Raw genomic sequence first — 25,803 nt, forward strand, 5'->3', positions numbered from 1 at the left:
AGTGCTGGTTAAGTGATAACAACAGTCTGCACACTTGACTGGACACTGGTGGCGATGGCCCGGAGGAGGCTGGACAGTCGCAGTGGGTCCTCGGCTCTGCTGTCAGAGATTCACTCTCACATCCACACGGATCCTCTGGACACCCTGTTTGACATAGGCAAAGAACTGGGCAGGTGTGTAAAATACTCCCATGTCTGAAGCCTGTATGCGTTTGATGTTATGTTATGATGATATTGCAAAACTGATGATCACTAATATGTTTGTTGTACTCAATACAATTGTCTTCATATATCAGGAAGTTATCAGATACAGAAGTGTTATCAAATGTATAATCAAACTTCATGTCTTCTTTAAAAGTTTTTAGGGAATTACTTTATATATTTTTTAGCTGCATCAGTTCCTTTGAATGCAAAGATTTAGTATTACTCCAGAGGGTTACACCATGATCCTTCAGAAATCATTTTAATATGTTGATTAACTGAAAGATTAGAATAACATCTTATCAACTGATTAATTTAAGCCGTCTTGGTTTATAGAAATATTAATATGTATTATCTTTCACGCTGTAATCATTGTGTATGAGCCAGTTATATATATTTGGCAAACATAATTATTAGTTTTATATATATATATATATATATATATATATATATATATATATATATATATATATATATATATATATATATATATATATAAGCTATAATTATAATATAACTAAATATTATTAGTTATATATACAGGTAATAAAGGATTTCTGTCCTGCACTGTGATCTTTAAATATGAAGTCTTTTAAAATATGAAATCAAATTAAACTTGTTTTAAAAATGCCGTAACAAGATTTTTTTTTATACATAAACGCTTTTTACAACGTCTGTTGTTAATCATGTTAACAATTATGATAGTGATCATTTTTAAGATAATAAAAAATAAATAATAATGAAAGTAAACACAGTGTTTTTGTGGCATGTTAAAATGTCTTAAATCTCAAAATCTAAATTTTAGGCCTTAAAAAGTCTTAAATCTACTGAAATGTTGTGTTGTAGGTCTTGCATCTTTTTTTAAACGGGTCTTAATTTTCCTTTGTTCATGTATTGCTACCCAATCTGGCCAAAACCCATACAATCACCAGCAATCTATCTCAATAAAACTATTTTTTTTATTTTAAAAGGTAATGTTTAACTCTATTTATCACAATGGTTTATTATTTTTTCATTAAATAACTTTTTTTTAAGTGCTCCAAGTATTTCTATTAACTGCTGAGGACAACGACCTGGACAGATTATTGGGCATAGATTTAGTTTATTATAGTTCTTAATTTTTTTTAAACATTTGTTCCTTTTTATTTATTAGGTTTATGTTGGAAAGAATTGTATGGATACAATTAGAGCTCGCTTGTTTTTACACAATGTTTAAAATATTTTGCTAAGAAATATCAAAATTAATTTTTTATTATTAATTTATTCTATTATTAAATGTATTACGTTATAATAATTTTTAAAGGGTTAATAAAAAATGTTTGCCATCTGGGCTATTTGAAAAATTCCTTAGCGTTTAGCCTTTTACGAGTCTAAAATGTCATTCATAATGGTCTTAAAAATGTCTAAAAAAGTCAAGTAAAAATTGTACTTGAAACCTGCAGAAACCCTGTCAAGAAAAACTATGTTCAGCTTTATTATAAGCTCTAATATAGTTTTAAACTAAAAACTATTTTCATCCTTAACTTGTAAACAGCTGGCCTTGGTGATTATTTCCATTGAGGGAAGTATTGTGGTCTCAAATCACATGCAAACATATGAACTAAATAGATGTGTCCCTGGTTAATTTTGAGTGAAAGTGTAAGCATGACTGAAGTTGTTCGCTGTGTAAAGTCTGTCCATTTTAGCTATTCAGGATTTGAAAGACCTTGCTCACTGAACTGTGACTAATATGTGTGTGTCAGTGCTCTACAGCAAGGCTTTGGTGCTTGCAGGAAGGAAACCCATGTGGGAACCAGACCCAGTTTTGTGCTCGGCTGTTGATTGTACTGTGAATACTGAGAAAAAGGAAGTGACATTGGTCTCTTCCTCTTTCTCTTGCACCATTTGCATACAGCCATATTCGGGTTGTTTTTGTGGTACTAGCCGTGTTTAACAGGAAATCATTTCACAAGTTCGCTTACAGTTTTATCTTGTCGGTGTGAAGATGTATTATTTGTATCTGTGGAGGGAGGTGCAGTTCTGTGCAGAGAAATGTGAAGATATGAGTTGAATTCTGCTGTGATGGAAAATTTTACTTAAATATTTCCTCTGATAAGGCACTTTTTGTTTTGATTTATTCTGACCTGAAGAAAAAATATTAAAGCGTCATATTAAAATCGTAATGACGTATCGTCATTAACAGTCTTTCTACAATAGATAATGTTGAATGTGGAAAAGTCACTAAAATGCTCACGTTTGTGCAACAATAGACATATACAACAACATATAGCCTAATTTTGTTGGAAAAATGCTTGTTTTGTAACAAATTTTGTCTGGTATAATTTGTATCTTTATTTTAATGATTTTTTTTGTTGTTGGCCAGTTATCTACAAAATAGACAAAAAGAATGAATACATTTTAGGTGAAGGGATGTGCAAATAATACTTTTTTCAATAATAAGAGAATTATGAATTAAATTCAAGTACAGCTATTATAACATGTAAACTATAGTATTTCTGACAATTTTCTTTATAATTTGAGTTATGACTTACAGTATCTCAATACTATTTGGTACCCTGATATTTCAGCTGCTATAGTATCGTAGGATGATTTAATGGTATTGCGACAACCCTAACTATAAATATTTATATTTATGAGGATTGATTTATAATAAAATTGATCACATTTATATTTTCTGAACGCTTCATGTGGTTTCTACAACAAATGTTAAGCAGCCCAACTTTAGAGTCATCATTTGAATGATTTCTGAAGGATCAAATTACTGGATAATTTACCTGGAGTAATGGCTGCTGGATATGCCAGCTTTGCCATCACAGGAATAAACTGCAAATTAAAAATCATAAGATGGTAACCGGTTTCAATGTTTACTATGGTTTGGAAAAGGTTTTAAAACCACAAAAGTTTTCTGTTATACCATCCTAAGGTATAGATTCTGTAAGTTTTTTTTATTTTTTTTATGTATACACGTTTTTCACAACTATATTTATTTTTTTAGGGCAACGGTTTTTCCAGCAGAAAATGAATCAACATCAAAAGCTAGTGGTCCAAAATATTTTTAATTTATTTTAAAATAAAATATATTGTGTTCAGTGAGGGAAAGAAAATTTTACCTAGACTTTTAAAAAGAATATATTTAAGGTCGTAATCACAATAATGTGATACCGTGAAACCATATTTTTATCCAAGGTTTTCATACCGTCAGAATCTTATACCAGCCCATGCCTAAATTAAAAAATATACTTAACAAATTATTACTATTTGAAATTTGGCTGTCTGCTTTGGCTTGGTTCCAAGATATAAGGATGTAGAATACAGTACATTATGACTCTGCTTTAGGGCTGTGCATTATATCAATTCAGCTTCATGCTGGGATATACAGTGTTGAGTTAGAATTAAAGTTGACCAAGAGTCACAGTTCAGAACGTGTGTGTGATTCGTGAAGTCACTGCAGAGTTTAACCATAATAGAGTAAAAGTTTATCATCCGCCTGTGTTTTTAAAGCATGTTGCAGTGTAAAGCATTCAGGCACAAGAAATTGTGCTATCACTGACTTTATTAAGGAAAGATTTATTCTTGATCTGAAGATTTGTCTATGCTTACAGTATGTTTTATTTTTTTATGCATGTTTCACTCCCTTACAAAATCTATCTGAATAAATTAATTACTTTCAAATTCAAGCCATCTGGAGAAATTTTATTCATAGCAGAATGATGATGTCATATTTTTCCAATATTGTGCAATCCTACTCTGCATTTAGTATGATGAACAATTGTTTTAAGGATGATGGACACAGCAGAAGAGCCATAGTTTGGTCCTAGGAATTATAGGATTGATTCTGAGTAGATGCTTGTAGCCTGATATCTCACCTGTTCATTCTGTGACCATAATTGCAGTTTCTCTCGCAAAGCCTGGCCCACATCAGTCATCTAACCTGATATTAAACTGTGAGAACATCTAATGGAGGGTTTGACTCAGTTAATAACTATGTGTGTCAGTAATAGCTGTGGTGAGAGAGAGATCTGCTACAGGTGCCCCTGAATGTGTGCACATGATGCCATCTTTCAGTCCATCACAAGTATAAAAAAATAATAAAACTTTAGGTACTTTACTTCGTTTATTGCTCAAAATGTCCCACGTGTCTTGATTTCTGTTTTGATTTTACTTTACTCCTTCTCAATCTCTGTGTCTCTGTTCTTCTCCCTCAGGGGGAAGTTTGCAGTGGTTAAGCGTTGTGTGGAAAAGACCACAGGTAAAGTCTTTGCTGCAAAGTTCATCAAGAAGCGGCGACGAGGTCGTGACTGCAGAGCAGATGTCATTCACGAGATTGCTGTTTTAGAGGCAGCCAAGAACAACCCTCGGGTGGTGAACTTGAACGCTGTATATGAGACTGATTATGACCTGGTTCTGATGCTGGAATTGTGAGTGCTTATTAATGATAAGATACATTATCGTTGATTGGATGATCGTTAAGGTCATTAGGAATAACTCTGACGGTGTTTGTTTACCAGCGCGGCGGGTGGTGAGATATTTAACCACTGTGTGTCAGATGAGCTGCTGCCTGAAGGTCAGATCACTCGTCTCATCAGACAGATGCTTGAGGGCATTCACCTACTGCACCAGAGCAGCGTGGTCCACCTGGACCTAAAGGTCAGATACATGGCTGCTTTTAACACCATCATTGAACACATTCTGAGCTTGAAGGGATAGTTCACTCACCCCTAAGTGGTTCCAAAACCTTTATGAGTTTCCTTTTTCTGTTGAACATAAAAGCCATTGACTTCCATAGCAGGAAAATCAAACGCAATGGAAGTTATAAGTTGCAGGTTACCAACATGTTTCTAAATATATATTTTTGTGCTAAAAAAATAAACTCAAACAGATTTGTAACAAATGAAAATTGAGTAAATGAAAACAGAAATTTCAGTTATGGGTGAACGATCCCTTTTTGGGTGCTTTCACACCTGCCTCATTTAGTTTGGTTAAAACGTACCGGAGTTTGTTGGTCTTTTTGGTGCGGTTCATTTGGGCAGATCTGAAAGCAGCAGTCATACTCTGGTGCACACCAAAAGTTGGCCAAACAAGTGTACCGAGACTTGCTCAAAGAGGTGGTCTCGGTATGCTTTCAGACAAACCCCTTAGAGGTTTGTTTGTGTTGAAAATGTGCACTGACCCAAATGCAAAAATATATATATATATTATACTTTTTTTTGGACTAAACCAGCTGCTGCCATCTAATTTAGAAATTTCTAAAATATACTACATACATTTACTGAAGCATTGTTTTTTTCATGCAGCCCCAGAATATTCTCTTGACAAGTCTGAGCCCTTTGGGGGATATAAAGATAGTGGATTTTGGATTGGCCCGCAGGTTGGGTTCTGCTTGGGAGCTCCGAGAGATTCTGGGAACCCCTGAGTATGTAGGTAAGTTCATTCAGCTTCTTCAAATCCACACAGATCTCTACATACGTGGTCAACACTTCATACTCAGTGACAGTAATTATTTTAGTAATTAAAATTTTTTGGTCTTATTTCCAGCTCCTGAAATTCTGAACTATGAACCAATCACCACAGCAACAGACCTCTGGTGAGTCTCTTCTTTATCATCAGGTGTTTCAATGAACACATTTCCCAGCTGGAAATGACACAGATATGAATGAAATGATAAAAGCTTGTGAAAGTTTTATTGCTTGATAGAAAATGTTTTGCTTGGTTCAGAGAAATTGGTTAGTCAGAATTACTGGGCATTCTATAAGTTGTCTATTATATTCTCTAAAAGGATAGTTCATGCAAAACTGTTGTTCAAATGTTCTTTGCTCTTCTTTCTTGACTTTATTCCCCACAATGGGGATATTTAAAGAGGTTTTGCCCATACTGGTCCATATTAGGGAGTGAATAGTAAACAGTATGCTCTGGGAGAATATGATTAATAAACCAAATCCAAAGTTGTATGTATTATATTAATAAAATCCTGACCTTTACCACTGGTCTTTGCATCAAGCTGCACATTCATGACTCTATTACTCAGATTTAACTGGTAGGATTTTTTTTTCTAGGGAAATTTAGTTGAGCAAAGCGACTACCCAGAGATAATTTTGTAATACCTTAATACAGAGATAATACCTTTGTAATTCATGATATGTGTGTTTCATGTTTTAATAATCTTAGTTTATCAAAACTCTGCCATTGTGTGCTTTTCTTAATTGAGATTGAGTGATTTAGGTTTGCTTTATGAGTAGAACACTGAGCAGCCAGTTACGAGAACATTTTTGGACGCAGTATTTTGATTTACGTTTTGAATTAGATGTTTTTCAGGATTCCTTAATGAACAAAGTCAGATTAACTTCATATTTTTTAAAAGTCTTTTAAGTCTTCTAACATTTCTTACTGAACTAAGGTATTCATTTCAAGTCAAAGCTCCTGCTAACAAATGACATGCCGTGTTTTGTGTCAGGAATTATTTTTCTAAACACTCATATCTCTTGCCATCAGGAGTGTGGGTGTGATCACTTATATGCTGGTGACAGGAGAGTCTCCCTTCGCTGGCGATGACAAACAAGAGACCTTCCTAAATGTTTCCCAGGTGAACGTGGAATATAGCAGAGAGACCTTCTCAAGGGTCTCTGAACTGGCTGTCGACTTCATCCGGAAACTGCTGGTCAAAGCGCCAGAGTGAGTGTGTCCTTGAATCTGAACGACTCTCATTTCAGACAGTAAGAGGAAGTGAAGCTTTTTTGCATTTTACTGTGCAAAATGACACAGGCTACTGCTTCTACATACATATTCAAGTGATATAGGGGCTATGGAAAGCACTTTACCACCTCCAGAGCAGTGATTAATCTGGCTCTTACAGTTTTATTACGCATTACACAGTTTCAGATAGAAAGTGGTAGGCTAACAAATGTCCAAAGATCATGCTTTTTATGGCGCAGTATTGACTTTTTACATTCCCATATAACTACTGGTTATCATCTAGTACAAAGTGCAGGTTTCATTTTCTATTCATTTGTTTTGACACTCAAGAGAACATTTCAGAATCTAAATAACTGAGAACAGATGAAGTCTGTTTAGTAAAAATGGAAGCAAACAGGTTTGTTGTTAGGAAAGATGGCACATTAAGCAAGTTGATGTACTATGGAATGTTCACAATAGTCAGTTTCAGATTACTTTTCACTTATCAGTGGCCTTGATATGAATTCTCCCCTACTTTATCAGAGACCGTCCCAGTGCAGCCGATTGCATGACCCATCCCTGGCTGTGGCTTCAGTATCCAGGTTCTGATCCGGTCCCCATGACCCCACGCACTCCTCGGGAAAGGAGTTTTGGTGGGAAGTGGTCTGCTCCACCTGAGGACCCTGAAGACAAGGAGAACATTCTGGACTCGCCGCACGCCAAGAGGTTTCGTTTCGACGAGGACATGTCAGCCACGGGCGACGGTGACAACTTATGCTGATCCTAAAGGGAAAGCCCCTTGCACTATAGAGCATTATGTCACATTTGTGGCCTCTTTTTTGCTGGCTCAAGTATTGGCCCACACAGCACCAGCAAACATGCTTCTGTCCTAAAGCTGTTTTCACCATCCTTTGGTTGACCAAAGATGATCATTTCAAAAAAGGGCAAAATCTGGTGTAATATTATAGTAGTGAGAATCTAAATATGTATGTTGGTGTCCTGTTTCAAGATGAGCTTTTTCATGTCATGTTTGCATTTTAAATTATTAATTTGAACATTGTCTATTTTAATTGATATTCAGTATGGATTTTATTTCCTGCAGCCCTTAGATTTGATTTCTGCACTTAAACAAGTCGGAGTGCTCAAGTGTGCCAGGGGTTTTAAAGGGTCACTTCACCACAGAATTACAATTCTGGCTTATTTTACTTGCCTTGTTGTTTTTGGTCAAATCAGACAGACACCATTGCTCAAATCTCTTCTTCACCCAAAACTTTAAAAAAAAGAAAAAAAAAGCTTCATTTTTAAGCTCCCTCTGAAATGAATGTTTTTACTACTCAAAAGACATGATCGCTTTATTCACATACTAATATTGGAGTGTTAAACATCAGATAAGAACAAAAGTCATTCAACAGATTGCTGTTGAAACTCTGGCATGGCGAACAAGAATGATCCTTATTGGTTCTCACACATCAGTCAAGTAATTCGCTTATTATCTTATGTCAATTGGTTCACCCATGATCTGTCATCTCTTTAGAATACTTTGACTAAGCTGTTTTAAGTATCTTTACTGGGTGTTTTTGAAAATGGCTAAATATACTTTCAATGGAGAAACCAAATACTCTTCAGTCCTTCAGAATATCTTTATTAATGTTTATGCTTTGAAACAACAGGGTGAGTAAATAGCAGAATTACAATTTTGGGGGTGATCTAGCCCTTTAATTCTGCATTAAAGGAGGATGTGAAGGTTTGAGCAAGCTGAAGTGAGTGTTGGTTTAATGTGTGTCAGTGTAAGGGAGTTGTGGACTTCTGATTAGTCGCCTAGTGAGACTTCAGGAATGCCCTCTGTGCATGGGTGTGCTTTTGTCCCACATCATCTTTCTTTGACGCATAAGTGGGCTCCGTAACAATGTGACTCAACACACACACAACACACCCTGGATTACACAAATATGTGTTCGTATTGGTCACAAACTTCCTCTTAAAGAAATGCAGGAAGGCACTTAAAGCATCTGTCTGCGTGACTAAAATATCAGAATATATTTGTAATGGTGTAGGATTTATTAAATCAACTGATGATCTGTCGACTTTTAAAATCTTGTTTTAAATATTTCCTTTTTTACTGTCAATGTATTGTATAATAAACCTTTATTAAGCAATGTTCTAGCATTGACACACAGCAGGCGCCTAATGTCTCCGAGCCTGTGACGATCTATGATATTCATCCATTTCAAATGAATCTTTATCTATGCACCAGTCTGAGGTAGCTCAGGGTTTTTTTTTGTTATCTTTTTGTACAGTTGTTTTTAAGCTAATGCTATTGACTGATGGAGATTTCAATACTCATTCATTCCGAGCCTTGTTCTCAGGGTTAGCTGTAACTGCACAGTTTACCAGTTTCTATTTCTCCAGTGCCTTCGTGCGCATTTGTCTTTCCTCTATGCTTGAGCCGCACAGCCTCACTTGATCTCGTGTAACACCAGTGCTAAACCTTATGTGGGTGTAATATTAATATTAAAGGGATAGTTCACCCTGAAGTTGTTCTATTCCTGTGTGAATTGATTGTTTTAATGAACAAAACATTTGGAAAAATGTGGTAAGGATTTTTTTAGGGTGAACTAAAATGTCTTAATTGAAACTCTGGTGTTCTTTTAAAGCCAATGGCCTAGTTTATTTAAAGTAAATTATTTGTTTGCTTTTGGTTCTAGGGACGCATATATATTCAGTGGGATTTGGAAAGGTTTTAAAGATATATTTATGGTCTTGGAATATGTAGGGCTTGAAAAGATGGGTAGTTGTCGTCGGCTGTTATTGTTGAACTGAAATGATGCTCGGATAGTGAAGTATGTTTGGTTATGATGAAAGTATAGGGTGTAAATTCTGGAATGAAGAAAGTGTGCAGAAGAGCAAAGAATTATGTTTGCGAAGGGATTTCCTGTGATATATTGTTGACGGCTTTGTTAAAACTGGAAATGTTAGTATTGCAGTAGTGGTGCAGCTCGAGGCCTTCAGTTATTGTTCTCTGCATAAAGAAGTGTGAAGAGCTTGTGTGTGTGTGTGTGTTTGTCTGCTCTTTCCCAGAGATGTCACCAGTCTGCAATCATAATAGAGCTATTGTCTCCTAAGACGAGAGTCTCTTGTCACGGTCGTGTGCTCACTGTATTCCGTCATCTTAAAGGAAAACTTGAATCTATTTCTTGCCTGGGAAACGGCCACGATAACTTTTAAGGGCCATGAGGTATTTGAAGCCGGAATTCAACAGAATAGGCCAGGCTTTGAAGTGCATTTCTAAACAGTCACTGTGGTATTTGCAGAACGCCTGGGACAAACTTTTTAGAAGGCATTTAGGGATAAACATGCTTGACTCTTTTTATTTTAGGCAAGATTAGTGACGACTGATATCGTAAGATTCATTTCTGTGTATTTTGAGTTATATGTACTGGAATAAATGATGTTCAGCTGATTTAAATGGATTTTAATAAAGCCTTTATTAGAGAGTCTGCAGTTGTAAAGGACCTACCCTAATATAGAATTTGTATGTTGATTTTAGACCCATTACAAACTTTTCCAATTTTGGTTTTAAATAAGACCATGTCATGTAATTGACTTACTCAAATAATTATAATAATAAAAAAAATATTGGTTCTGACAATTGTCAAACTTTTATACATTCTTGTCCCTCATTTTTATCTTCAAATGTCAATGACTGATACATAACAAGAGCAAACTGCCTTTCACTGTTAAAGGATGGTGAAACTAAAGATTACTTAATAACAAAATAACAGAATTAGGGCTGGTGTTCTTCCCTTTTCATGATCTCGTGTTCATTAATGGTTTAGATCAGGGCTGCTCAATCCTGTTCCTGGAGATCTTCCTTCCTGTAGATTTCAGTTGCTACCCATTTCAAACACACCTGCCTGTAATTATCAAGTGCTGTTCAGGTCCTAATTAATTGGTTCAGGAGTGTTTGATCAGGGTGAGAGCTGTGTTTTGCAGGAAGGTAGATCTCCAGGAACAGGATTGAGCAGCCCTGGTTTAGATCACTCCAAAATGACCACTTTATTCTCCCTTGTGTGCTTTCAAACCATTTTGAGTTTCTTCTGTTGAACACAAGGGTAGATCTGAAAAATGTTGTATAGTATGTTTCATAGTAGGAAACGTTTCATAGAAAGAAAAGAAAGGACTATGTAGTTAATGGGTGCCACCTATCAAAATTTGTTTGTTCAACAGCAAAAGAAACTAAACCAGGGTGAGTAAATGAGGGCGGAATTTTCATTTTTGGGTAATTATCCTTTAAGTCACAGATCACTGAGGGTACGTTCCGGCATTTTTATTGAATTACGTCAGCATGGAATGATTAAGAAGCAGGAAGCACTTCCATGAAATTACATTCAGGACATTACAAAATCCACATATTCATTTCTATGTGATTCAGTCATAAAGCATAATCCAAACAAAGAGCGCCATCTAGAGTATCGTCTGAAGATTTGTTTTGGGCACAGAACTAACAGTTGTGCACTCAATAAATAAAATATTTTAAAATGTGATTTTTATCAGTGTACTGTAAATGCTCTATATAATTCATTTCTATGGAAGATTCTTATATTATTTGATTTGATAATCAAATGAAAGAAATACTAAAGGAACACAAACACCGAACATATTTGTAATAACAAACCAATGAAATGAGAGGATACTACAGAAATCTAGGTTCTGTATATATGACTACAGGCCTTTGCAAAATAGCATGACTAAGGTCAGTACAGGAAATGTTTTGAGAGTATCCATACTCATTTAGGGATACGGATACTTGAAAAGCCATGCTTATTACACAACATAACAAATCAACTATTTTCATATTAAGCGCTTCAAGATTAATTTCTATGTAGCAAGATAAGAGAGCCCTTGAAACATGACGAGGTAATGGTTGTACTTTGCATATCCACATTCAAAACTACCAATGTCAAACAAGCATCCTAGTATATCAGACAGAGCCTATGTAGATAAATACGACAAGCAAAAACAGTTAGGCTTTAAGTCAGCCATGTTCAATCTTCTACAGGTTTGGTCATTCTCATGTTCACAATGTAAAATTATCATATAGTGTCATAAGACAAATTAGCTTTTTAAGATGCCTTCACTGAAAGTCCAGGTGATGAAGTCTTAGACCATACAATTTCTAATTGTTAAACACAAGTTCATCAGCTGAGCAATCCACCATTATATGGATTCATTTTACAGTAACTGTATAACATTTTTTAACTGGAGTTTTGGCCACCTGGACTTTTCACTGAGGATCAAATGTCTTCATGTGTTTCTCAGATTAATCAATATCTTGACACATCATGTGGGTCACAGTATTTTCATTTTTCAGGAAATATCTCCTGAATATCAATTGTTATGATTGAGAATAATGGGTAGCAGGAACCCAAAACTGCCTTCAAAATGAAATAGTGCAATAGAAAGCCATCTCCATGTTAAGACTATAGTTGAAGCCTCATTTGAGAGGGCTCAGAACTCTTGAATGACCCGGAAGTGATTGTCAATGGATGCCGGCTCATCCTCAAAGTGCAGTTTGTGGCTCACACGGGCGCCCAGATCCTCCAGAGTCTTAATGAAGTGTCGGTGTTCTCGCCCAACCCATGCCCTCATCGGGTCTCGAACCTCATATGGAGTAACATGAGCATGAACAGCCACCCCGCTAGACGCCAGCTCTCCCAAAGCACACTTATCAGTCACCCAGGTCTCACTGCCGCCAGGGTGTCCTCCGTCCAGCCAGTACAGAGCAGACACCCTGTCCAAAAACAGCTGGAGTTCTGGGTCTGCTCGGGCTCCGGCCAGCTCATACACTATCTGATTGAGGACAACACATCCTTTACTGAAGCCCACTATGGTCAAGGAGAAACCGGCAGGAAGAGGGCCAGGGGTGGACGTGCCACTAAGCGGGTGTAAAGGATTTGGCAGACCTGCCTGCTGCATGCTGTGACCTAGCAGTGCCCTCAGGTGGCGAATGGCTCCGTAGTCTGCAGAATGTTCTGGTGCGCCGAATAGGTTGCTTTCTACAAAGTTCTGATAGCAGCTGAACTTGTGTAGGTACATTTGGGATGCACGGATGACCCAGATGTGGCAGCCAGGGAAGCGGTGAGCCAGTGTGAGACTGACACTCTCCAGACTCCAGCACTGCCACGGTGCGGCATCAGGCTGGAGGGCCATTTCCTGCTGGAAGTTCTGGATGAGAATGAGATGATGCATTTGAAGAGGGGATGAAGGGACAGAAACAAATATTATATACAGCTGAAGGTAAAATGAGTACTCCTGGGAAATTTGACTTCTTTTTTTACTTTTTCCAAGTGCAGCGTAACAAGATTTTTGAACACATTTCCAAACAATTATTGTCTATGATTTGACTATCTTCTTTTGTCTTTGGCAAAATGAGAGTTCATCATATTTGTCTAGTTATTTTGCAATATATGAGCATTCAGCTGGAAGTGCAATTAAAGACCTGACCAGGTTAACTGAGCAAGTTAAGTTAATTAAACAAGTCACTGGACAACAGTGGTTTGTTCTGTAGACAACTGATGAAAAACATATTTTTTGACTATAAAAATAGTTTTAAAACATAAAAAAAACTGTTTTTTTTATTTCAGACGAACTAAACAAAACGGCTTTCACTATACAAAAATATTTTATAGAAAATACTGTGAAAATTCTCTTTGTCTATTAAACTGTGTTTGGGAAATATTTGGATAAGTGTTGGAATTTTACAGGAGGAATAATACTTTAACCTTCAACTCTATATAAAAACAGGGTTTCTACTTAGCTTTTTAAAACTGTGATTACATTCACAAAAGAGCAGCTTCACTCTTATGGACGAACTTACAGTTGCACATAACTAAAACACATTTATTTTGTTAGCAAATTCCCTGACCTGTCAAAAAGTTGTTTAATTTCTGTAATATTTCAGGCTTTCCATTTTTCCAATAGCATGATTCCGTCAGGAATATTATATATGTCTGTCATGATGATCAATTGTTTGTGCTGATGATGAGTTGTCATTAACAAATTATGAAATATCATCTTGCACTTTTTATTATGGGGCGTTCTCAAATAACTGCGATTAAAGCAAGCCACCGCCAGGGTTCAATCACATTTTTACTACTAAAATTCCATGACTTTTGCACAACTTTTAAGTACATTTTCATGACGTAATGTTTCATGTACTGTCTACATATACATGGTAAATAATAAGAAAAACAATGACGTTTCAATTTATTACAGCATATCAAAGAATACATTTGGCCAAGGAAAGAAGGAAAGACATCTAACCTATATTCAAATTAGGGCTGCACTATATATGGTTTCAGCATCGATACGGCAATGTGTGCAATGCAATAGTCACATCACAGGATATGCGATGTTGGGATTATAGTTTAATATAGAGTTTAATCATAACGGAGAAAAAGTTTATCACCTGCATGCATGTTTAAAGAGATATTTCACCCAAAAATTACTTACCATTTTTCACCCTTTACTTGTTTCAAACATTAGTGAGTTTTTTTTTAAATAAACACAAAAAATTTAAACAGTGTTGAAACAAGTGAAGTGTGAGTAAATAGTACATTTTTATCTTTGAGTAAACTGTCTCTTTAAAGTCTGTGACTGTGTGAATATTTCAATATTTCAAATTTTAAAACATTCAGCCACAAGAAAAGTTTTGTAACTTTAATAAAGATTAAATAATATACAATGAATACTATGCAGTGTTGATTATTCAATATCTGTACCTGAATAGTGAATACCTGAAAACTAGAATTCACTTTTATCTTTTCTATATTTCATTTATCAATGCTTGAAATTTCTTTGTTAATTAATATTTGAAATTCACTCCTCTTCAAAACCCCCCAATCAGTCCAAATGAACATGTTAAATCATCTAGTGAAATTGTATTCACATCGCAATATAGATCACAGAAATACTCAATATGGTAATGTCAGATTTTTCTAATATCGAGCAGCCCTAATTGAAGTAAGATGTTTGTTAAACTAATTTCTTTACCAAAAGTTTGTGGGTTTTTCCAAATCTGTCAAAACTCCATGACTTTTCCAGGTTTACCATGACCGTATGAACCATGAACCACAAGATGATTAATCAATAATCGAAATATATGTCAGGTTTTACTATAAGCTTAAAAGTAAATGTGCATGTCTTTTATAATAATACAATAAATGATAGTAAACTAAGTGCTTTTTATTTAGATATATCAATAGCTGTTGAGAATGACACAGTGTGTTAATTTTAGCAAACAATGAACAGTACATTACAGTAATTATTAATCTTTGTTAACATTAAGGAGAATAAAGTTGTCCGTGGTTAGTTTGTTAACTCACAGAGCATGAACTAATGTTAATAGCTTTGCATTTTAATAATGCATAAGCAAATTTTAAATTAGGATTTTAAAATGTTGTACAAAAATGTTTATACCTAGTTTGTTAGGGTTAGTACTATGTACTTATAAAAATTTATAGTATTTTATAAAAAGTTATAGTATTTATGTTAGTAAATACATTAACATCAAATATTGGACCGATATGTAACGTTATATTGCTTATTACATATATTATATTATATATAATGTAAACATGGTAATTTAAGCATCACTCTTCAGAAATACACAGACACCGCGTGACACTGACATCTCTGTGCAAGTACTAAACAGAGTTTCTCCGCATGTTTCTGTCATGTCCTGGGCCTGTTTTGATCGTCTGTGATGAAAAACTAAATATAGATATGTAACATTAGTCCACTCGTAAGTGTATCAATGGCTTTAGTAAAAGGAGGTCGATGATTATTATAACAAGCACCGACCTGAATGTCTCCGGGAAAGAACACGACGTGGTCATCTCCAACCTGCAGGTTCTGAGTTTCATTGTCGCATCGTCTCTGGGTTTCCGTGGCGGGTCTTAAGAGCAGAACATCATTGACGCGGTTATGGTCGTAACCGGGGACTGAAGTAAGGCGGAGCAGCCCGGCCGCAGCAGCAGATGTCCCGGAGACACTCTGCCCCGTTGCAGCGGTCATTTTCCTCGCTACAGCGGCTAGCGACAAACACGCCACAACTGATCGGATACTTCCCATAAACACGGAGATTATGTGGCGACTGCACGACCTGCAGCATTATCGAAGCCATCACAGCAAAACCAGAGCAAAAAATAGCGACACATGATTCAAACTGTTGTCCTGCGTGTCAGGTATTCGGCGGTTGAGCTTGCGGAATAAAATAAACGTTAAAAGTTTAGGTTAATGAAATATGGACAGATGAACGTATTTTGTTTATATTAAACGCCGCCAAGAGGCACTTTACGGGAGCGTCATTGACGCGCATGCGCGGGTTCACATTCGTAAAACGTGAACAGACAGCGCTGCTTCAAAACATACTTGGATTGACTGCACAGGTAGCATATTTATATAGCGATTAATGCGACAGAGCCATGTCAATTAAAAACTCAAACAAATATTTATTTTAAAATCTGGTGATTAGTATCTTGACTCGGTCGGTTATTTTAATCCAGCTGAGGCAAAGAAAAATACAAAACTTTATATAATTATAACAACAGATATAAATCTGAGGGCATATTGTGCTTGATTTGCATTCAAATGTAAAGTTTTGTGATGTTTAAGAAAATTGGGAAAGCCTTCGTTTGGAAGGTTTCGTGAAATAGTCCAGTAGATTCCTTTAAAAGAATCGACTCAATAGAACGATTCTTTCAGAAATCGGACGTCGCTAGCGGAAACAGCTGTGAGCGTGTGCTATGTTACTTTTGGAGACTAGTGCATGACAGGCAAGTGTATAATGATTACCTGCGAGTATGAGGAACTTTGAACTAATCAATATGTTGTTTATCAACTTGCACAGCTCTTCAACCCTTAACTGATCATGACTAATTTCTTTTAACATATTTGACCATTTAAACATTGTGTAATAAAGTTAACCTTTTTATGTTTAAGTTTTAACGAGAGTTAAGCTTTCTTTTTTCATTCTAGGCGACCCTGAGCTGACTGAGTGTCTGGTTTTAGATCATATGGCCTGGGAGGTGTAAATGTTTCTGTTTTTTTAAAAGGATGTCCTGCTCAGCTCTTGGTCGACGACTGGTTGCATGCCTTTTAAACATCTCTGAAGCCCGAAGAAAAGACTTGGTGGAGACAGTGGCCAGATCAGCCATCACTGACATAAAGGGTGAGACCATGTTTATGTTTTGAGACCATTACATTTACTTTTAACACTTACTCGATAATTCATCAATTTGAGAAATCAGAATTCTTTTGGTTTGTTCTTGTGTCAAATGGTCCGGCTCCATCATTCATAAGGAGAAAAACGTGAAGGTGTCACAGTGCTGAACATCTTCAATGATTCTGACTACAACCGCTCTGTCATTACTGTTGTTGCAAACATTGAGCTCATAAGTGAGTATTGCTAGTTCATTTTTAATAGTAGCTGAGAACAATTGTCTCATAAGTTAGGGTACAAAGAGGCTATTCTTCATTGTTGTTGGTGATTACAGGGGAGGCTGTATTGTCTGCCTGTGAGTGTGCATGTTCTCTGATTGACATGAGTGTCCACGAGGGCATCCATCCATGCATGGGTGCAGTGGATCTGGTGCCTCTCTATCCACTGGGGGAGGATGTGGGACTCCAGGATTGTGGAGAAGAAGCCCAGGGTATGCGGAGATGTAGGAGCTCCAAAAAAAAAAGTGTTTTCTTAATCAACCATTTGTGGAGTACATTATATCTATATAATCTTAAATAAGTGAGAAAAAAAAACTATTGTAAAAACAACAACAAAAAAAATTACTATAATCAGAACCCACTGGAGTTAAATGGAAGTAAATAATGGAATATTTATTTCTGGGTCAGCTACACTCTTGATAAAAATTGCCAGAATTATTTATATTACTAATATAACTCTCTTGCTACAATCTCTACTTTTAAATGTCACCTTTAAGATATTTTGTGGTGAAATTATTACTGTTTGTATTAATTTAACCTATTAATATAATTCTTTGTTAATCATAACGAGAATATTATTTTAAGAGTTTTGATTTTGGCCTTTTAAATCTAAATGATATGAAGTGATTTTGTCATTGTCTATATTTACCCGTCGCTGTTTTCTTTTTCTGTTTAGCATTGGCCTTGACTCTGGCAGAACGTGTAGCAGGCACCAGTGCCTTTTTGTTTGGCTGGGCAGACTCACCTCAGCATCGAGGTCTGGCTCAGAGGAGGAAGGAGATCGGCTGGTTCGGAAAGGTCTTGAATGTGTCAAACATCAAGCCTGACATTGGTTCTCAGCCCACAAGGAGATACGGCATTACAGGTTATTTTTAATATCTGCAATCAAAAAATATAAAACAGATACAAAACATTAAGATAGATTTTGCATAACAGCACATAACAGAGCATGAAAGCTGGGTTTGGAAGGAAAAATCCTATACATTTTCTCAAAGAAAGCCATACATTTTCATATATGTTAGAAAACTTTATGCTTTTATTTCAACTATTAGTATTTTAATTTTTGTGTCAACTATCCCTTTACAAAAGGTTATTTCCCTATAATTTCAATCATCAGTTTGAACCTCTATAATCAATGTAAAAAAAGAGTGTTTTATTTTTTTCTGCAGGTGTTGGAGCGAGTCCCTACGTCATGAACTGTAATGTAACCATCGATACCCAGGATCTGGCCCTGGGCCGTAGTGTGGCTTCAGCAATCCGTGAATCCAGTCCTGGTGGCATCCCTGGAGTTCAGGTCATGGCCCTGCCACATGAAGGTGCCGTGGAGATCGCCTGCAATGTGGAGAGTGTTCATGGTAGTTCTTCATCTCATGGTGAGGAGCAGTGGCCAAACGTCAGCATTGGAGGGCAAACCTTCTGCCATGCTCCAGCCTCACTAATTACTGCACGCGTAGCAGAATTGATTAAACACCATGGAGTGGCTATCAAGGGTACAGCCCTGGTGGGCTTTACCCCACGCGAGTGCCGGAGACTGGCAGAAGGAGCCATCTCTAATGGCATTGGAGAGTTCTGGAAAGAGCTGAGGCGTGTGCACATGTGAACCAGCAAAAAATAAATAAACTTTTAACACTCTGATCATGTGCAAAACAATAGCACATCATCATCATCGACTAAAGCTGATAGAAAAATATTTCTGAGATCAATTATTAATCAGGTGTTTTTGAAGCTTTTAAATGAATAGCATCATCATCATTTACTCACCCATGTGTCATTCCAGACCTTTATGACTTTTTCTGTGGAAGAAAAAAAGACATTTTGAAGAATGGCACCAAATACCAGTTTTTGCATACCTCTGACTTCACATTCGACTCTATGGACTGTAATGTACTAAAAATCTTTTGTGTTTTACAAAATGTGGAACACTATGAGGGCCAGATCATAGTAAATGATCGTAGTATTCATTTCATTTTTCACCCAAACTTTAAAATAACAGAAACCATGCATGCTGTTATACGATTAAAATGTTTGATCTTCAAATATAATTTTCTCATGATCAATATAATTAGGAATTGGACCAAAAACAGATGATTATATTAAATACTGTGCCTTAACTGCTAATATGTAATAATATTTGGGAAATATGTTTAATTGCTTAGTTTCAATAATACAAATGTTCTAATGCTGTAATTTGGGTTCATCACTATTGTGAAGACAATCTTGTACTTATAGGTCTGTATAATTATACAAAAAACTAATTAGGCCATTGCTGCTTGACAATGAGAGTAATCTTCTAGTATGGCTCAAACATTTTAAAGGGATAAATCATGGATGAGTAAATAAAGGCAGAATTACATTTTTGGGTGAACTATCCCTTAAATTACTCACTATTACAAAAATGCATGAGTATTTTATCATGCAAGTACAGACAGCAATAGGTAAACTAATTTCGCAAGCTGTTGAGTTTTACTTCCTTGATATTTTACGTGGAACAAACATTCTGAAAAAACAGGTTTTGAAAACATTCAATACAAGTTTGAGCTTGATTGAGCTGAAGATAAAGGGGTTTCTGAACTGAATATTTATGCTTCCATTTGAAACAAGATACTGTAGGTATTTGACAATATTGTCAGAGGCAGCCTTATTCACAAAAGACGGTACAATTGAATATAACGTATATAGATTCTGTCTTCGCCATTTAAACTTCACTTGTTTTGCATCAGTTCTTTCATAATGTCATCCAGATGTCACTATAACAGATATAGCTATAAACAGGAATCCCTAATCATCCAACCTTTACAAAAATACAAAGCAGACACTTTAAACTGCTGCAACACTACCATAACTTTTCTGAACAGCGAGCAGGCTGCTGTAACCTAAAGATATTTTACAAAGAATGCTAAATTCTCTATTATACAAGATCAAATTGTATAGCTTGTAATAAGACATCAATGTAATAACCATTAATGTAAATCTTCTTCAAGGGTAAACATGTTTCATGTGCACAGAAACATTAAAACCTTCATTATAGAAATGCAACTAGAAAAATACTGTTCCTGACATTTCCCCTGGCTAACTGGTTTAATATAGTTTGCAGCTACTGCATGCAAACTAATCGCAAATACATGAATTGGGCAAAAATATCTTAATAAAAAGCAATTATCTTAACATATGAACTCAAATAATTCTATAGCACAATAAATACACAAGGTATTCAACTATTTTTGGATAATTAATTGCAACTCCCAGTAACATACTTTACCTGGTATAATGATCCATGTTTGTTTAAATACAAAAGGAAAAGGATTTTATTAAAACCACATCTTCAGATCACCGGTGTGGGTATATTCTTAGCCTTTAACGGTCATCATCAGGTTGGACATTTTTCAAAAAAAACATGTAATTTTTTTTTTTTAAACCTGAACTTGTCTTGACAAACTAGATTTAATCTGCATATCATTTTCAAGTGTGAACACAAAGTGGGGTAAGAATATAAAATGTGCAAATATTTACAAACAAAACAACCTCTCATGTGAACAGGAATGCAAGTAAAAGAACACTTTGGCTAGATACGTGAGCTTAACTACTGGACCAAAAGAAATACATCTATAACGGTATGGTCAAGTCTTCCCAAATTATCTATTTCATAGATAAGCAAATAAACATCTAGATTACAAATGATACATGGTGGTGTTCCAGTATAAGAGTGTGCAGAATGTTTTAGTGTAGTCCCATTGCACTATGAAAAGCAAGTCTTATTTGTTGTAAATGGCACTGAAAAGGTCAAGTAAAACAACTGCAACCACCGCAGGGATCCCAATATTTTGTTCTTGATTTATTCCTAATTAAATAATTCTAATAGTTCGAGCAAACCATCACCTCTCCTTTCACACGGTCACTTCTGGTAATATTTTTTTTTTTGGCCAAGGAGTAAAGGGAAGAACTCATGTAGTCTTCAGTCACTTTGAAGTTCATTCCCCAGTTTCCAACAGCAGTTAATCATTCCTGAATGGCATGGCAATGCATTCATGATAAACAAAAAGAAAGTGCATCGAGTGTTCAAGTATGGTGTATAGTTTAACATTTAGGAAAAGGGAAGCAGCGGTGGGCCACTGAATCGGCACTTAAATGGCAAAAAAGGCCAACCCTTAACTGGGACAAGTTGAACTTTAAACTTGTGTGAAACAAATAATCATACTCTGCAAATAACAAAAAGCACATGTGGCAAAACAGTAGCATTAAACCTCGTATCTTTTGGCAGTATTGTTTTGTGTTCTGTAAGGATGGTTTGTGGATGAATTTTAGAAAGGAGTGGGAACATGGAAATGGTTTTGAAGTCTCATCTCTTTGAAGCCCTTCTTGGGTCCCTGCCATTGCTAATGCTGACTGTGGGTTTGGGTGGAGCAGGGGTTCCCCCTGCAGTTACTGGGGGTGGTCCATTGCCTGGAGCACGCCCATTTGGTCTTCCTGAAGCCCCAAAGTTTGGATCCCGTGGCACAGGTGCAGCATTGTTATTGGAAAACACTGGCACAGTTCCATTACCTGATTGAAACACAATTTAAATATTTTAGTGATAAACAAATTGTACAAAGTGACCAGTAGAGAGAAAATATTTAAGGCCCTGTTATACTTCACCTGAAGAACAAAATGGTAACATTAAAGACATTGCTAAATTAAATTGGAAATTTGACAATTTGGCAAAGTGAACATTACAGAAGACTTACTCCCACAGATAAGCATCTTTGAACTACCATTGGACTGTGGCAATGAAACATTAGAGATGCTTTTTGTTATGGAATGAAAGCATGCTGTCCATTCAAATATTAATCCAATACCACTTTCAGAAGAGTAAACTGAAAAGGGATTTAGGCGAAAAAGAAGTTCTACTCATTTACCCTAAAGCAAAACTTTGTTGTGTCATTTAGTAGACACATCTAATCAGAAACAACTTGCAGTATGCTTACAAAATGGCTTTTTTTTTTTTTTTTTTTGAGATTGAACGACTCCAGACTCAAAACCATTATGCTAGTGCTACAAAATTAGCATCTGTCACCGTAGTTGGACAGACTGTGTGAAGTATTAGCCATATTTACTCACCTGTCTGCACAGGAGTACCTGCATTTTGATTTGGTGGAGAATTTCCACGCTGTTCTTTACTCTGCCAAGAGGATAAAAGATAAATGTCATGGTCTTTTAATAATAAACCAGCAAAGCTCATGCTGTTCACAGCTTAAAATATAACTCTGTATTTGCATGCGCAGCAGAAGTGAAACCAAATTCTTGCTAGTCACATTCAGAATAAATGGTTCTAAACAAGGCTAAAGCTTGTTTTACAGACTCCTTCATTTTTATGTTTTCCACTATAAGTGCAGCAAATTTTAGGCATGCAGATGATTCTGCACGTTGAGGAAATTTTACACATGGAAAAGCAATTTCGTATGATCAGGAACACTGGGCTCACCGTCTTGTTCTGTTGGTTAGCTTGTGCTAGCAGCTCAGGATTAGGCTCACTGAAATTTGGAACCTCAGAATACACCATACAGAATCTGTGAAAGACATTACACTATGAGGGCTCCAACACTGAGGAAACATGCCTCTGAATGTCTCTTTTACTTAAACATGTATTTGGCAGAAGGTGCACATGTTACCAATTCATTTAATCCCTGTAAAATCAAAACCAATGACATTAGTGTTGCTGGCATCATTTTCTCCCGAAACATGCTTTTGCCCAGGTCAGTATGATTATTAATGACAAATCTTTATTAGAAATCCCACCAAGACCAATTTTCAGTCAAAAAAAACAAACAAAAATCTAGGTAATAAAATGGAGACTTATACATTTACTTAAGAAAAGTGTTTATAATACATTTCATAATGACACACACAAACCACCAGTCAGTGCTGCATTATAGCAAAATGTGCCAAAGCAGATATTCAGCAGTCACCTAAAACACTGTATGGAGTATGCCCATGCTCTCAAGTCAAAACTATTATTGTTAACATGCACTGAAATTACAGATTCAGCCAATAATTTATGTTGTCACACTCAATGACATGCAGAACTACAAGTATTAAGATTTTTCATTTATTGCCATGGGCCAGTGCTTGCTGCAAAAGTTGCCAGTCACTAATGCACTCTGTAGATTATATTACTGACAAAAAGGTGAATTTTAATTTGTTCATGTGCCAAGTACACCGTTATTTATTAATGTTGAGAAATAAAAGAATCATGAAAATGTAAAACGAATAAATTCTTAAAGGGATGCATTTAATACTCACTCTCCTATTTTCTGTAGATCTCCTCCTCGTCCAGTATACAGTGTAAGGCACCCTTTCCAGATCGAAGCATACCTAGACACAAATATATGAAGCCAAATCAGAACTATTTTCTTTGCACATGCACATTTGATAGTGGTGACGTCTTACACAAGACCAGTGGAACAAGCACTTGGACAATCTACTGACAGCCCAGTGAGGTCTAAATAAAAGCAAGAGTGTAAAGAGGCGTCTCGTACCCTCTCGTAAGGCGGATGATGTCCCCGGGCTGGATGAGGCTGCCCAGCTCATCCCACACAGAGATGGCGATGCTGCCGCTCTTATCCGCCACTCTACACGAGCGCACCTCGTGCCCGTCCTTTGTCTTCGTCACCCGACCTGCGCGTGCACAACAAAGTTCAGTGTAAATTATCAAGCGTTACAAAACTACTAAAACACACACATAACTGCGTTACTCGACAGCAGAGGTGTGAAAATCAAAGCTACGCGGAGCACAAAGCAACACGGGAGACGAGCGCAATGTTACCCTTAAATGTTAGCTGTTAGGAATTAGCTGAGCTCGTGCTAACTCACGGTCGTGAGGGACACAGCAGCCGATCTCCACTTACCGATCTCCAAAACTATAAAGACGATATTAAGGTTTTTGGATCCGGGTTTAACATCTTTAATCAAGATCACAGCTTCGTTGGAGATATTCGACATTTCTGAGGGCTGAGGCGGATGCTAGCACACCGGCTAGCAATACCACAGCCGTGTGAGAGGATTTCTCGATCTAACTTAGAACGAAATATGTGCTCTGAGTGGGTTGTTTGTTCGCTAAATAAACTTTACTTGGCAAATAAATGTGGGTTGTGAGATCCTTTAAGAAAGGCCGAAGTGTTACTAGCTTAACATCGGCGGCAGTTAGTTTATCTTATTTGACCATCGAGCTAACGTTAAAGGAGTGGACGTAAAAAGGGGAAATATTTCCTCCTCGACGAATAAAACGAACTAGTTATTCGCATAAAAACACTTAGCTCGTTTTGCTGAAGGACATTTTAGAGTTCATCCGCCTCCAAACCTTAAAACTAAAGACTTCGCTTCAAGTCTGTCACTGATTAAAATGGTTAGCATCCAGACACATTTGTAAGATCTTTTGGCTAGCCTAGCGTACACAAATCAATACACGACGTCAAGTTACCAAATATCAGTTGAAATGATCGCTTTACATTAAGATGCCGGTTATTATGCGGGCTGCGTTTAAAACGGTGTCAGTGAATACAGACACAGGCGCACACACTGCTGCTCAAACTACTAAACTCGCATCTCTTCATTTCAGCTTCCTTTCGAAAATCATTCATTACGTGTCTGCTACACATTTAAGGCTAAATCGACGAAACTTGGATCAATTTAAAACGGATGTCAGCCGAAATAACTGTAGCTGCCTAACTTTTTATGCCTTATGAGCAGTTCGAAACTTCCTATTGGCCTTTGAAGTTAATGTAGCATGTATTCTACGTGTGAAGCACAGCCATCCTACGAACAAATAAAATAAAAGAAATGTCGCAAAAGAGGGGAACTCTCTATTTCACAGTGCTAGCCGTCTCTCCCTCACTAACAAAGCGTCTGATCCGTGCCAGTGTGTTCAGTTCTTTAAATTCTCCCGAATGTGCCATCGCACCGTTTCGTGGGGGTGTTCAGAGATGCGCTGTTGCTGTTAAATGCTCACAATCCAGTCCAATAAACGCATGTATGCATAAACAGACTGTGAAAATAATTCACTCTTTGGTATACTGTATCGTCAGTATTACATGGGATCAAACGCTTTATGAACTGAAATATTGGGTTCTACCGTGTTCTTGTTACATTGAGCTCATTCTGATTGGACGAGATGAAGAATGTGTCCACATGGATAGGAAATAACCACACTCCATTTCCTTGTACGATTGTCGACGTTGTGTAATATGATTTGATTACACGTTCACAAATATTTCCAAAGGTATTTGGGTTGCATCATCACCCTTCATAGTAATCCGATAGATGGCTGGCAAATAAACATTTTACTGTATTTCAAAGGCTGTATGAACCCAGCTGTATATCAAAAAAGTTGTTTAAACGCTTTGCCCTCAGATAAATAAACATCTAAAATGTTTTAAAGGATTTATAGACAAGTATCGTTATC

General features: G+C 36.5%; 4 protein-coding genes across 25 annotated transcripts; 2 read left to right on the forward strand and 2 right to left on the reverse strand.

Annotated features, from left to right (window-relative positions):
- The first annotated feature begins 40 nt into the window (after window positions 1-40).
- On the forward strand, window positions 41-8,151 carry stk17b (serine/threonine kinase 17b (apoptosis-inducing)). Its single transcript, NM_200535.1, is given in 7 exon segments — window positions 41-173; window positions 4,406-4,618; window positions 4,709-4,847; window positions 5,495-5,621; window positions 5,736-5,784; window positions 6,690-6,869; window positions 7,413-8,151. Coding segments are annotated over 7 exon segments (1,065 nt in total). The 5' UTR covers window positions 41-54; the 3' UTR covers window positions 7,651-8,151.
- A 3,024-nt stretch (window positions 8,152-11,175) lies between these two features.
- Window positions 11,176-16,077, reverse strand: zgc:153521. Its single transcript, NM_001077728.1, is given in 3 exon segments — window positions 11,176-13,094; window positions 15,732-16,008; window positions 16,010-16,077. Coding segments are annotated over 3 exon segments (1,038 nt in total). The 5' UTR covers window positions 16,054-16,077; the 3' UTR covers window positions 11,176-12,377.
- Window positions 15,540-22,334, forward strand: ftcdnl1 (formiminotransferase cyclodeaminase N-terminal like 1). Of its 21 annotated transcripts, none has more exons than XM_073912251.1 (6): window positions 15,540-15,779; window positions 16,985-17,100; window positions 17,180-17,327; window positions 17,426-17,581; window positions 18,046-18,234; window positions 18,539-22,334. In XM_073912251.1, exons 4-6 carry the CDS (start codon window positions 17,473-17,475, stop codon window positions 18,967-18,969), a joined length of 729 nt encoding a protein of 242 aa, XP_073768352.1. In that variant the 5' UTR covers window positions 15,540-15,779; window positions 16,985-17,100; window positions 17,180-17,327; window positions 17,426-17,472; the 3' UTR covers window positions 18,970-22,334.
- Window positions 20,647-25,249, reverse strand: nabp1a (nucleic acid binding protein 1a). 2 transcript variants are annotated; one of them, XM_005167556.6, is made up of 6 exons: window positions 24,251-25,249; window positions 23,882-24,020; window positions 23,646-23,717; window positions 22,828-22,912; window positions 22,464-22,524; window positions 20,647-21,908 (listed from the first exon to the last, which is right to left on the reverse strand). In XM_005167556.6, the coding sequence occupies exons 1-6, from the start codon at window positions 24,342-24,344 to the stop codon at window positions 21,706-21,708; spliced, it is 654 nt and encodes a 217-aa protein (XP_005167613.2). In that variant the 5' UTR covers window positions 24,345-25,249; the 3' UTR covers window positions 20,647-21,705.
- Window positions 25,250-25,803: the final 554 nt, after the last annotated feature.

The sequence above is a fragment of the Danio rerio genome, chromosome 9, assembly GCF_049306965.1.
Source record: "Danio rerio strain Tuebingen ecotype United States chromosome 9, GRCz12tu, whole genome shotgun sequence".
NCBI classification, from domain to species: Eukaryota; Metazoa; Chordata; class Actinopteri; order Cypriniformes; family Danionidae; genus Danio; species Danio rerio.

Bases quoted from the DNA above. Each gene is read 5' to 3' on its own strand.
- nabp1a (XM_005167556.6), bottom strand. From the start codon at position 24,344: ATGTCGAATATCTCCAACGAAGCTGTGATCTTGATTAAAGATGTTAAA. The intron at 23,718-23,881 runs GTACGAGACGCC...ATTTGTGTCTAG, and splicing joins ATCATCCGCCTTACGAGAGG to GTATGCTTCGATCTGGAAAG. The intron at 22,913-23,645 runs GTGAGTATTAAA...TGTCTTTCACAG, and splicing joins GATCTACAGAAAATAGGAGA to ATTCTGTATGGTGTATTCTG.
- ftcdnl1 (XM_073912233.1), top strand. From the start codon at position 15,736: ATGTCTCCGGGAAAGAACACGACGTGGTCATCTCCAACCTGCAG. The intron at 17,101-17,231 runs GTGAGACCATGT...ATCATTCATAAG, and splicing joins AGCCATCACTGACATAAAGG to GAGAAAAACGTGAAGGTGTC. The intron at 18,235-18,538 runs GTTATTTTTAAT...TTTTTTCTGCAG, and splicing joins AAGGAGATACGGCATTACAG to GTGTTGGAGCGAGTCCCTAC.